General features: G+C 42.8%; 1 protein-coding gene and 1 long non-coding RNA gene across 3 annotated transcripts in view; one reads left to right on the forward strand and one right to left on the reverse strand.

The window, feature by feature from the left end:
- LOC310984822 (3',5'-cyclic-AMP phosphodiesterase 4C-like) overlaps window positions 1–11,077 on the reverse strand; it is a 33,660-nt gene extending 22,583 nt beyond the window's left edge. For both annotated transcript variants that reach the window (XM_083970148.1, XM_083970147.1), the window contains exon 1: window positions 10,432–11,077. In XM_083970148.1, coding sequence (XP_083826274.1) covers window positions 10,432–10,565 — 134 coding nt within the window. In that variant the 5' untranslated portion in view covers window positions 10,566–11,077. The remainder of the gene's footprint in view (window positions 1–10,431) is intronic.
- Window positions 9,888–13,066, forward strand: LOC310984836. Its single transcript, XR_014595325.1, has 3 exons — window positions 9,888–10,555; window positions 12,700–12,836; window positions 12,941–13,066. It is a non-coding gene; the product is annotated as an uncharacterized lncRNA (long non-coding RNA).
- Window positions 13,067–13,681: the final 615 nt, after the last annotated feature.

A 13,681-nucleotide genomic window follows, 5' to 3' on the forward strand; every position in this document is an offset into this window, starting at 1 on the left:
TGAAGTTTTAAGGCAGAAAAAAACAGTAATTGTGCACTAAGTCAGATCTTAGTAACGAACCCTTTGGCAGCTATTTGTAGCCACATAAGGGTCTGTTCTTACTTTCTATTCCTGATGGAGGAATTTTCACATGCTGCACATCACCTCAAGCTCCGAGGTATTTTTAGGCTTCACACACGCAGCATCGTCACAATCTACCCGCGATTTCAAGTGACTTTGCTGGTCAGAGGATCAAAATCCTTCATTTTGTGTTTTTAGAAGTAGTCGAGGGGGGATTCTGAGGTTTGGGATTTTTGCAGTTTTTGTTCTGTTGGAGATGGCAGCCTCGTTTCGGTTTCACTTTGCTGACTGACTGCAAGAAATCTGCATCCTGAATCTGCTGCTGGTCTGCTTTTTATGTTCATGAAATAAAAAACAATGGTTTGATATGTTTTGGTTCTTGTTGTTGTTACTAATTTCCCCCCAAAATTTTTTTTTTGCTTCACATACTGTAGTCACACTTCTGACAGTAATGCTGGAAAATTTTGATCTGATTGATCAATTCAAACACATCAAACAACACTGATCAATTCAAACACATCAAACAACACTGTTTTCAATGCTGATAGGTGGATTTGTTAGTATTTTAAATCTCACAGCACTTACATTCATAGAAAAGAAAAGAAAAACACAAGTTCAGTGGATAAACAAATAAGATACACAAAGCTAAGTTCAGTCTGCCTGATGATCTACAGACAACAATACAGGAAATAATCTTCAGGGAAACTGTTGGACACAGTGAGACACAGCAGACTGTAGATAATATTATTGGCAGTGCACAACAGATTCAGCATGTTTCACGTGCAGTGATGTGACACTAACGCTTGCACTGTTTCTCTTGTTTGTTGTGAAATTTCCTTCCAGAGCACCGTGAAGAACTGTGCAGTTTTATATAAGACATCAGATGCGTTTGAATTATCATGCAACCACAGCAAATTAGTGAGGTTGGTTAATTCCAGCTGATATCTTGGTCGGGTATAAATGAATGTATCAACTGCAGTTTTTATATCAAGAAGACAAGGCGAAGAGTGGATGATTGTTAATGTGTAGGAGTCATGAAATGTTACTATAGACACCATTTGCATTTGACCCAACTCCTGTCAGATATCACTTTCACTGCATGATCTTCAAACTTCTTCTTAGAAAACTAATCCACTGTTAAAAATGATTAAAAAATGGCCCTGCACTGGACCCTTTAAGCCCCGCCTTCACGAGGAGCCAGTTGCTCTTTCCATCCACCTGACCAGCCACCGTGGATCTCTGTCCAAACAGAGCAAACGCTCTGTGTCCAACATCAACATCTGATCTCAGAGCAGCTCATGTCTCCCTAAATATAGCCCAGGGAAGGAGAGCGTTGCACCCAGTCGAGCCAGCTGTTGTGTTTATTATTTTTCTGTGTGACCTTTGACCTACAGGCGGAGGAAGGACTCTTGCCTTTGAAAACATGAGGCCTCTGTTTTGATTGTTGTCAGTAAGTGGGGAGAAAGCAAGAAAAAATGTAATACATTTAGGCTGGCTAAAAGTTACAAACTACAGGGTGAAGATAAATAAAATGTTGCATTTTAAAACCTCATCTGAGCAACTGGACTTATAATACTACTTTCTTTGACTAATATCACAACAGCTGTAGTACAATTATGATGCTTAGCAGAGAAAAATCTGAACATTAATTGGACAATTTCTAACAGCCAATATTAAAAAAAAGTGACACGCTCTTCACATGTTTCCATATATCATATTGATAATATTTGTGTTGTTTTAGCAGCAGTTTTATTTCAAGTTTCAAAACTTCTGCTGAATAACTGAATGTTTTATAGTAGCTACAAAAAAACAAAAAAAACCTCACAATGATTTATTTTCTAAGGTGGATTTGTCTTTTACTGTCTTTTTGGAGGTTGTGCTGGATCTGGTAGGGTTTTATTATCTGCTGACAGATATTCTGGCCGAACTGTGGAGCTGCAGAACAGATCAAGCGTAATCTGCGTGTACATACTTATAATAACAGCAGAGGCCTGTTTTAGCAGATAGTCCCTTTAAATTATGAATTATGAATGCAGCAGCTGGTGCGGCAGCGAAGTGGTTACATTTTTTGGAGCTGAGGGCGCCTCAAAGGTTGATTCACTCCTCCGGACGGGTGTTATTGATCGCAGAGTCTATGTGCAGTGATTAGCTCTGTCTGTCCAGCCGGGGAGAAATCCATACAGCGACTGATCAGCATTAACATCATTAGAAACTGGTTAGAGGGGTAGCACACTAGGCCAGAACCACCAGAACCACACACACACACACACACACAGCCAATGTGTGATTACAGCCCCAGCAGTGGAGATCTAGATTTGGCTCCAACATCGACCTGAAAATCGAACAACCTTACATCACACTGGTGCACAACTGGACAGGCTGGTTTAGGACACACACACACACACACACACACACACAGGGACACACACCCACACACACACACAGTTCCTCTAATCATGTTCATATGGCACTAATTGGCGCCTTTCGGTATACAGTGATTTAGTCCGGTGGTGAGACAAGAGTGTGCCACTTCCTCTTCTAATTAGGCGAGGGCAACCCAGGAGCAGCCAATCACATCGCTGACCAGCGGGACACGACAAGGTGGAGACAAAGGGGGAAGAGTGTTTTCTTTGAGTCTATCTGCCTTTTTATTTCCCTAAATAAACACCTTCGAATTCTACTGATCCTTGACCATTATTACTGTAGGAGATAGAGCTTTACTGAACAGAGCTCGATGAAGAAATACAAATTATTGAAGTCAAATGTATTTCATGTTGGATGCACCCACATAGTAATACACTAGAAAAATATCAGCCTTGATGCTGGTGTTACTGAGCAGAATGGTTATCAGTCGTGATGCGACCAAGATCCATATTACATGTAAATACAGTTTTTTTTTCTGAAACTCATCGGCATTTCTGTTTTCAGCTAAATTCAATAAGTCCCTATAGAACGCCAGCATGGCAACAGAAATCCCCCTCCTCAAAGTATTTGAACTATGCAGTGATACACAAACAAATCTGTACATTTGCACACCGATATTGGATCAATAACCTGAACTGAGATAACTGATAGTGGGAGAGAAAAAGCTGGATGATTTATATATTACTTATTTATACATTCTTAGATGATATCAGGCATCCTGGGTGTTTACTGTATGACGCCGCTACCTGGCTGCAGATACTTGCAACAGAATTTGTTTCTCAAATCGAATCCCAAATATACAGCACGAGTCAGAGTGTTTTCTTCCGCATATTCTTTCCATCTCATACTTCATGTCTCTGTATAAAATGCAGCTGTAACGTTATCTTTGAAACAAACACGCACAGACCCCACATCTTGTCGTTTCGCTGCAATCTCTAAATCAAATTCGAGCTGTTGAATTGTCCTCTGTGGCTTTTCCCTACATGGCATCCCGCTGTGTAGGCGGAGCCCTGAGGTCTATGTAGGTGATGGAGTTCACCTGTGAGACAGCGCTGCATGTGGACACCTTGTTTGGATTACGTAAAAAAGTCCATCAACCACGCTATTGTCTAGTCCTGCGAGAAGATACCTGAACAGAGCTTCTTTGTTGAGAGTTCATCTGTCCCTGAGTTGACGATCATTCCTGGAGTCATAGAGATGTCGGGATAACACTCGGTCCACTATTCTAGCAGCAATATTCAACACAAGTACACACACAGTCACACAAACACAGTCACACTTGTCTGCTGACGTCAGTTGTGGTTTCATGGCTGTCACTGCAACGCCGATCGACCAGCTCGCTCGCAGGCCTGCAATTATTCCCGGCCCCAACACTCTGCTCACTGCTGTTCTGTTTTTCCACCAAATAAGAGGCTAGAACGTGGAGGATGCTATGAAACACGCTGAAAAGATAGGAGCTGGAAACCAGCTGGCCGAGCCCTGCGGACGCAGTGGGATTTCTGCTGAGACGTGTTTGTTGTAGGAACAGAGCAGAGTGACTCCAGAGACTTGGAGCAGAGGCGTCCTGCGGTTCAGCGGGCTGAGGCGTTAACTGTGAACTGGCAACGATTTGGGAGCAAGTCCAGTGAGCAGCCACTGTCACGTCAATATTTTCTGTCAGTCCTCAGCAGGGGTCAAAAATCCTTTGTTAGAAAAGTCCATATTCCTGTCAAATGAATCTGCCAGTAATCATTCACTGATGCTGATTTGCCATATGAGAACAGCTGGATATGTCACATGTGGAATATAATCTGTTATACAGACATCGTGATTACGAGGCAGTCGGGGCGAGTGTCGACAGGAGGAGGAGGACAACTGGATCGATGGAAGACATTACACCCAACAGCTGTGGGGAGGACTGCGAGGGTGAAAAGACAAAGACCCTGGATGAGACGCTGAAAACAACATCATCTGTCAGGGAAGAGGAAAACAAAGCTCATCACACCACCATTGCCTAGGAGTGTCGAAATTATCGACATGGAGTCAGTGGACGTGCTTTAAGAGAACATGATGAAAAAATGCCAGTTATAACTTCCCACATCCAGAGGGGATGTGTTCAGACACAAAGATATTAGTATCAACCAAGACAAAGAAAAGATTAAATCCTCCCATTTGAGGAGCTGAAAACTACTTATGTTATGTTCGCATAAAAAGGAACTATGCTATGAACTATGATTTTACCTCAACTATGCTACATTTTTACAGCATTGGAGTTAATTGTGATGGTTAAATAAATTACTTTTAACTTGTTAAAAGTGAGAAAGGAGGCTCACTTCCTTCCAAGTAGCATCTTTTGGCCGAAAACCATCCTAAGTTTAGAGCCTTCGACCCGGTGTCCCAGCTCTCGTCTCTGCTGCACAAACGCGCCCCGTAACCCCTCTTGTTTATGACAAAAGACTACACAAATATACACTTTGTAACATCATATATGATATATAACGTTATCTATCACTCTATGGATTGCTTTCTTGCTGGCTTTGTTTAAAACAAATGCATAAGGCCAGGAGGAGGGTTAGCGAAACAGTGGAAAAGCAACCGGACTTAAAACGACTAGAAAGACTGATGAGACAGAGAAACAGTTGCTAAATAACTTTCCCCCAATCAGATAACTGTGAAACTGTTGCAGCTCTGATACATGTTATTAACAGGGACCATGCAGATGTACATTTTTGCATATGGAAAAGTAATCCAACAGATGAAATCTACATAAAGTCTCCTCAGCAGATGGAGCTCATCTGCACCCTGGCCTGACCTCTGCATGGACAGCAACAACCACCTGAACCAAACCCAACACAAACACATCACTGGGATCTACAGTAGGAGCTGGAGGAGGAGCTGCTGTGGAGGAGGGAGATCCATCAGCGCTGTGACTAAAGGTGAGTGGAGCCGAACCAGCTGCAGGGACAGAGGGAGACACCTCTCGATGACTCATACTCACGTCGAGCATGACCACGGTGCCCGTCACAGCTAACGTGACCCTTCATTTACATTGTGTGGCAACATGCTGGCAACCTGCCGTGACCTTTAACCTCCTGTGGAGCGAGCTGTGCGTCATGTCGCAGTGTGTTGACACGGGCTGAGGCCCACAGGGCTGGCAAACCTGCTGTGACACCGCCAAAGGTCAGATCTGATTTCTGTGCTGCAGGGAGGGACGGCCTGCGTGAGGACAGCGTGAAAACGACACCGGTTAAACCGATATGTGGCTCAGATGTTGAACTGCCATCCTGATATGACATATGATATGATGGAGGTTTCAGATGGTTTAGAAGCTGCAACGTCTCCCAGAGCGTCATCTGCTTGGAGTTGTCACTTTGAAACAGTTGTGAAAAGTTGTTTGGCTTTAATGAGCTGCACACGCAAAGAAAGAGCCGCTAAAGAGGTAAGCTAGCGCGCCGCAGGCATGTGCTCCAGCTGTAAACATTTATTTCAATACTAGGATGTTTGCATCACAGTAAAAGCCTTTAAGTGAAGAAAGGCTTTTATTGTGAAGCAGCTGCTGAAAATAAATGGACTGCACTTTTCTACTCTTATCAATCATCTACAGTATACATACATTCATTCATCCATTCGCACATACACACGCATGCATTTCTTCCACTTTACAGTAAATATAGATGCAAGGGGTGCCGTATAGCTCAGTGGGTTGAGCATACAGAAGCTACAGTCCTCGCTGCAGCCGGCCCTGGTTCGAATCCCGAATATGTTGGCCCTTTGCTGCATGTCATTCCCCCTCTCACTGCCTCCCCATTTTCTGTCTTTCTCAACTATGCCATCAATTAAAGACAAAAAGCCTCAAAAGATGCTTTATAAAAGCGCCAGGTAAGAACTATGTATTTTCCTTTTTTTCTAAAAAACATAACAAAAATCTGGTGGAAAAATAATTAAAAGTATAAGGAAACACAATTACTGACATTCTCAACAAACAGGAGAAAGAAAATGGTGTGTTTGAGGCCCTGAATACAAACGTGTTAAGTGTGAATCCATTAAATCCTCAACAGCTTCAAGAAGAAGAAAGCTGAGTATCAACCTTAGAAATCCAAACCGGCTGCCTTCCTCCTCGCACTACACAGCTAACCACCCTTTGTCAAAACACGGTGGGAAACAGCAATTTAAAAATCAACCTGTGGTTTGGAAGGCAGGAAAAATAAAAGGCAACGATTCAAACAATGAGGAGATTTTTCTTTTTACCAAAACAAAAACTGGAAAATCTCAGTGAAGCTGCAAAGATACAATGAAGTGTGACGTGTGAAGCTCCGTGCAGAGCACAAGGCCGCACGTACACGAGACATTTCACCACGACTGCCACCGACGCGCTGAGAGCAAAACACCTCTGACCTCAGCGACTAAATCCTGTCTGCCTTCACTCTCAAGAAATATCACATCAGAGCTCTAATTTATGGGATTATATTAATCTGCATGATAGTTCAAACACAGTGAAACTTTACTCCAGCACAGGCCACGGGTGAGGATTAAAACCACAGATGTCTTCTGCATGAAAAACCAACCCCTTTGTTTAATATATATTCTTTTTCATATCATCGATAGTTTACAGGATGCTGTCTACAACTCATCGCTCCATCAGTCACTCTCTTATGGAGCAGCTTTGATCTCTGTCTCTGTGACTGCTCGATAAACAACACAGGCAGAATTTTTTTGTTTTCATTATTACAAGAGTGATGAGCTGTGACCTGCCGTTCTCACAGTGTTAGCCAGTGGCTCGTTGACATCGGTGACGTCCGCTGGGAGGTGAAACACGATGAGTAAGTCAGAGTCTGACATCAGGCCTCATCATCATCACTGCTGAGGACAAAGGTCGGCTCACGACAAGAGAGCGACAGACAGCGCTGGACAGGACAAGTATGTGTGGAGTTAGTGGAGGCTGAGGTGGATAAAATCCTCTATCACAGTACGTATCCGTTTAAATCAAGGAACTGACAACCTGTGTAATAAATAGACTTGTCAGGATACTAAAAATCTAATAATGTCACCAAACAGCTCATCTCACAGCTCTAAACAATTGATCTATCAATTTATTACAGTAGTTTTAACAGGAAGAGAATTAATTGGCAACAATCCTGATAATCAAATAACTGATGAGGTCATTTATCAAAACCTGATTCCATCCAAAAGCTGCAGCTAACAAAATATTTTCATCATAGTTCAATCTGTGGAAATTCTCAATTAATTAATTTAAATAAAAAACAAAACAATGAAAACATTTCTAGGAGATTGTCCAACCATCCCCAAACCCAAATATATTCAGTTTATAAAGATGTAAAACCAAGAAAAACAGCAAATCTTGCATTTTAAAATCTGAAGTGGGGGGAAATATTTGGTAGTTTTTCATTTAAAAAAATGATGATTAATTGATTATATTACAGCTGCTGATTCTCTTCTGTGCAGCTCTGGTGATATCTTTTGAATGGTGAATATTTGCTCCATTTATAACATTTAAATGATCATAATCTTAATATTTGTGGGTTTTGAACTGTTAGTCGGATGAAGAAAGACTTTGAAAATGGACATTGTTGACTAATTTGACAGTTTCTAGCCTGAACATTGTCCTCACTTGTCTGACACTTTCACTTCTGCGCGTCACGACACATATCTTCTCGTTAATCAACCCTACACTGACAAGACATAACACAACAAGACACTTACAGGATATGGGAGATCCAGTATGACAACCCATGGCACACAAACTGAAAGGAGAAGTTAAATATCTATGCAGATGCACACGAATGCCTCTTTGCCAAAACTAACTGTAAAACCTCTAACCTCATGAGGTAAATCGATGACGATGGCAGCGGTATGTTTCCATCTTGGAATTAATGGAAACTACACAGGGTGCGGGGTTACACAGGGATCTGGACGATTACAGTGCACTCTCTACTTTTCTCCGCTGCTTTTCTGGCTGTGCTATTCCACACATGTGGTTGATCCATCAGTCCTATAAATACGTCTGGACTCGGCGTTCATTAGCAATCTCCCTTTGAAGGCTTTTTATTGGTGGGTTGACATTATAAAGGCACTTTGATCCCCCCCCCTTCACCCCTCACCCCACCCAACAAAGCTGATGTCGTCATGACTTTCTGAAACGCCGCCTGCAAAAATTAGTCATTCTCAAGCCTCTGTGACTCTGCAGGCAGCAGCTACTGTCAGGTACACTCATCTGCTGAGAAACAAAACGTGTGTGTGAGTTGTGTGTAGTTACGTGAGACTCAGTAAACTTAATGGAAAATAGTGGGCTTAACAGAACTGAATGTTCTTAATGATTAAGTAAAATTACAATAATTATTCATTTAGTTAGTTTAAAAAAAAAAGAAAAATCCTTTAAAAGAACAAGGTTTCTGCGTCTACAACTCTAATTACATTCCCATAAATAACAGCTTATCCCTCCCCCCTTTATTTTTCTCAGTGGCATCCACTTGGCACTGAGGCTCACCCTTATCACAGTCACCCTCAAGCAATCCTTCAAAAACACAAGAGGATATATTTAAAAATGTGGACTGAATTTCTGTCATTTTCAGTCTCTCCGACAAGAAACAGGTGAAGCGAGCGTAGGCTGGTCTGTGTGCATTCACAGGAGTAGAGGGAGAATAAATATTTAAATGTGTTTTGCTGCAATTTAGGTTGTATAAACACACTCAGATTCAGACAAAACTGATTCAGATCTTCCTCTAGAAACGCACCAGTTTGTCTGACTCACCGTTAAACTAATAAAACAGCACTTAAAATCCCAAACTGAGTCATTATTTCAGTCTGAACTCAGCTCCACATGTCTGACGGCATCGTTTCTTCTGAAGGAACTTGGCAGATGGAGCACGCCGACTGTGGATGTTATGTTGACATCCTGGATTACACTGATTTAGATCTTGAGAGTTAGAGACTGAAACTCTTGACCTTCTTTCACCTGGATGTGTGTGTGTCAGTCTCCCTCCTCAAAAAATGACCTCAATCAGTCTGGATGAAATCCCTCAGATTTAGTGGTGTAAACTATCTCTGCATGCTCATCAGAGTACTATGTCATAAAATATTACAAACATATGGTAACAGTACCAAACAAGCCTCACGACTGAGTGGCAAATATAGATTAGAGGAAAATATCATCAAATAAGGCCTATGTACTGTACTGTGAGTTCACTGGGGACGATAAGACTATCATGAGGAGATACACAGAGACACAAGGCCGCAGTAAATATTCAATATCAAGCAACATTGAAGCACTTTGAGTCTCAGTAGTAATATTATACAAATCTATGAGCTAAAAATACCAACTTTTACACAGTTTTCTCCAACCGCACCATGAAGGACGACCACAACAGGAACGTTTCAGTGCTGTGTAGCCTATGTCATTCAAATATTCATGATTCATTGGTTAATTGAACAAAGGTCCAGTGTAAGCCCTAAGCTGCCACAAAACTGTACTAACAGTGTAAAAGATACTGTTATCAGGAAACCAAAAACACTGTAACAATGAAAGCAGTGATGTGCAGATTTTGAGTTGGTAGAACTGATACACTTCATAATCAAAAGTGAATGTAATTCATAAACTGCAAACTGAGATAAAGGTAGGATAAATTGTAGGCTAGGAAAAAAGGCCTGAAAAGAAGAAGAGGAGTCTCTGCCTCTTTTTAATATGTTGCCTATATACAGTAATATTATAAATTCAGATTGGCATAATTTGCTACTGAGGTATTGAATATCAGTGATGATTGATACAGTATAATTCACTGCCATGAGCTTTAATTTAACTTAAATATTATGTTACTGCAACGTGATTTTCTATGATGAGTGTTTGCCAAACGAAGAAACGTGAAACTTTGTTCTAAACAAAAAAAAAAAGTACAGCTGTGTGTTTAAAGTTGTGCAACAACAACATCTGGACTGAAACCACATCTGGCCTACCGCCTGCGTTTCTGCACGATGTCGATGGGCCGGTTGACGGCGCACGGGGACCCGCAGATGTTCCCGTTCCGCACGGTGAAGTAACGGTCCTGGACCGGGGGCGCCGGATACACACAGTTAGTCGGTAAACTCATTGTTTGTGCTATTATGGGCTTCGTGTCTCCCTTTTGGCTTTTTTTCCTCTTCACTAATCTTCCTCTTCCTCCTCCTCCGCCGCCGCGCGCTCCTCTTCTTCTCCTCGGCTCTCGTGCGCTCTCTCCTCTCCCTTCACGCGGCCGCACCAGGCTCCCACTGACGCGCGGGCAGACGGAGGAGGAGAGCCCTCCTCGGTGAGTCCCAGCGGCATGCCTCCAGTCCGAGGCGAGGAGAGGAGAGGAGAGGGTGAAGGAGAGGAGGGTGAGACGGGGTGAGAGAGAGGGGGGGAGGAAGGGAGGACACGGCACTGTCGGCTTCACGGAGTCATTTCCTCAGAGACGCGCTGCTGTTTCATGCGGTTTGGAGACGTGAACGCGACGAGAGCGCGAACAAGATCCTTTCAAATCCACATTGAGGAGTCGAGTCCAGGACTGAACTCTCCCCCTTCTCTGGAGATACACTCCTCCCTCCCTCCCTCCTCCCTCGGTCTCTCTATGGCTCTCTGTCTGTCTCCTCCTTCCAGCACATGGACCCTCCAGGCTTTAAAAAAGACATGAACTACGTGTGTGTGTGTGTGTGTGTGTGTGTGTGTGTGTGTGTGTGTGTGTGTGTGTGTGTGTGTGTGTGTGTGTGTGTGCTGAGCATGTAAACAGATCAACAGGAATCTCTCTCTCTCTTGCATTACAACACACGTACAGTCATTACAGTCATACTTATAAACACACCACACACGCTCTCAGGCACACGTGATGCAACTATACTACCACAGACCCCCTCCCTCTCTCTCTCTCTGTATCTCTCTCACACACACACACACACACACACACACACACACACACACACACACACACACACACACACACACACACACACACACACACACACACACACACACACACACACACACACAGTCCACAATCATTCAAACCATCAGTAAAATCTGTCCATAGTTTCTCTTCCTAATAAAACTGTTTCCCTCAATTACCATTTGCATTTTTATCTGACCTCACACATCTGTACATCTGTAAGTTTATTATATCCAAATACTTTTTTTTTCAATTTGCAGAAATTATTTAACTTTTTTTTCTCCTACAACATCTGGTGTAATTTCGTCATCCCTACTCACTCCTCCTCCAGCGTAAGAGCATCTCACCATGGACTTACTGGACCCTATGAGCTCACCAAGCCACCGGCTCAGTGCTGTCGACATCACAGACAAATATTTGTCCACTGAGACACACAGGACAGACGGCCGAGTCGGACGTGTCAGCAGGCACATGCATGTGGAGGTGGAGGTGGAGGTGAGGCGGGCTTTTACAGCAGCGTCACACATTTCAAAAACTGAGCTGACAGAAGAGGAGACAGAGATGAAGACAGAGTCAGATTGTTTGAGCTTCAGGAGTTGAACAGGTTCATGCTGCTGCCTCATCCATCTCCACTCACTGTCCTGATATACCCAAACACAAGGAGTGTATTTTTTTCACTTCGTTTAATGTCATTCTACACTTTATGGTGTCTTTGTTTCTATTTATTATTATTTCCCCAGCCTTGAATTGATAACATCATATTACATCTCAGTTTTGGTTCTCTTGGTCTTAGTCTGGTTCTTGTGTTTTTGTTCAGGTTCTTATGGGTTTTTATGCTGCAGTTGTTTTTGTTCTTCTGCCATTTTCTGCTCTCGTAGTAAACCCTTGTTTTTAAAGGTGCTATACTAAAAAAAGGAATTATCATCATTATTATTATTATTAAATTTAGACAATTACTAAATAGACATGCCTCAGTTTGACTTAAAATAAATGCCACTGTCTGCAAGTGTAATCTGCTGTTGGCTGATTTTTTGTACCAGCTGGGAGACATGTCTTAGTACCAGCTGTGGGCTCTTATTATTTCATTATTTCATTTCCACGCTGAATGGGGCCGATTGCCCTGACGTGGGACTACATTATGGCTCAGTTGTTCTAAAATATGAAAAAAATCCATCCTGCCATTCGGCAAAGATTCCTCTGCATTTGTGGAGACAAAAGAAGCTCACTTTCCATCTTTAATGGAATCAGGCCTCTGTTAACATCCCACAGCCTATTAAACCATTATCCTGAACTACTCTGTTTTCTGTGTGATTGTATTCATTCACAGTGATGGCAGTGCAGTTTCATGCTCATCACTGACGCATAAGCATGGGGGGAGGGGGAGCGACTTGCCCAGAGATGTCAGTCCATGGTGTTTTGGAGCCGTCCTTGGTTGAATTAGGCAGACATTCTCCACACGCCCAGGTTTTGTTTGTTAAAGTCATAATCAGAAAAACTTGCAGCCCTGGTGTAATCAAACACCCACTGAGAATCCACTTCACTTTTTTTTCCCCTCTACCCTCCTGCAGAAGGTCAAGTTCAGTTAGTCAGAGCCGTCCATCTCCAGCAGCTCGCCATAAGGATTTCCTGCGAGGCTCAGCAGCAGTGAGGCCACTGCTTTCACCTGCTGCCAACCGTCTGGCAGAGCGCTGAACACTTCCACCTGTCCTGCCTTTAATTATTGGGTGCCCATCCATTGTGTCGGCCGTTCTGGCTGCGTTTCCCTGCTCTCTGTGAAGTCACTCTTTCCCGATGATTCACAAAAGGTTCGTGACTGGGATCCCGTGTGGGATGACTTTGCCACGTGAGACCTTTCACAATGATAAGTGTTCATTTTCCTGGATGCAATATATGAATAAGCGAGGGTTGATTAAAGTTTAAAATCATGGCAATAATTACAAAATCTATATTTACACACCAGTGATTCACTCCACCCTCCCGCTCCCATATTTTCCACCACTCTGTGACCATATTTTAATACCAAGACATAAACGTTTGCTTTATCACGCTCCGAGGCTCTGGTATCATATTTAGATATTTTAAGTTTTGTCCTTGTGGTTAAACTATGGTAAACCCCTGATCCTTCCTGCGAATGCTCTCCTCCCTCCTTGTGCAACATGCTTGTGAAACATGTTGGACCTCGAAGCAGACGGAGGGGATGGAGGTTTGCTGAGAATGAGGTGTTTGTGAGGCCGCTGTGTAACCAGATCCACCAGCAGAATGACTTCTACGGCCCAGCTGGCTGCCGGCTCCTATGACAACATTACCTC

This window comes from Trachurus trachurus, assembly GCF_905171665.1.
Source record: "Trachurus trachurus genome assembly, chromosome: 4".
NCBI classification, from domain to species: Eukaryota; Metazoa; Chordata; class Actinopteri; order Carangiformes; family Carangidae; genus Trachurus; species Trachurus trachurus.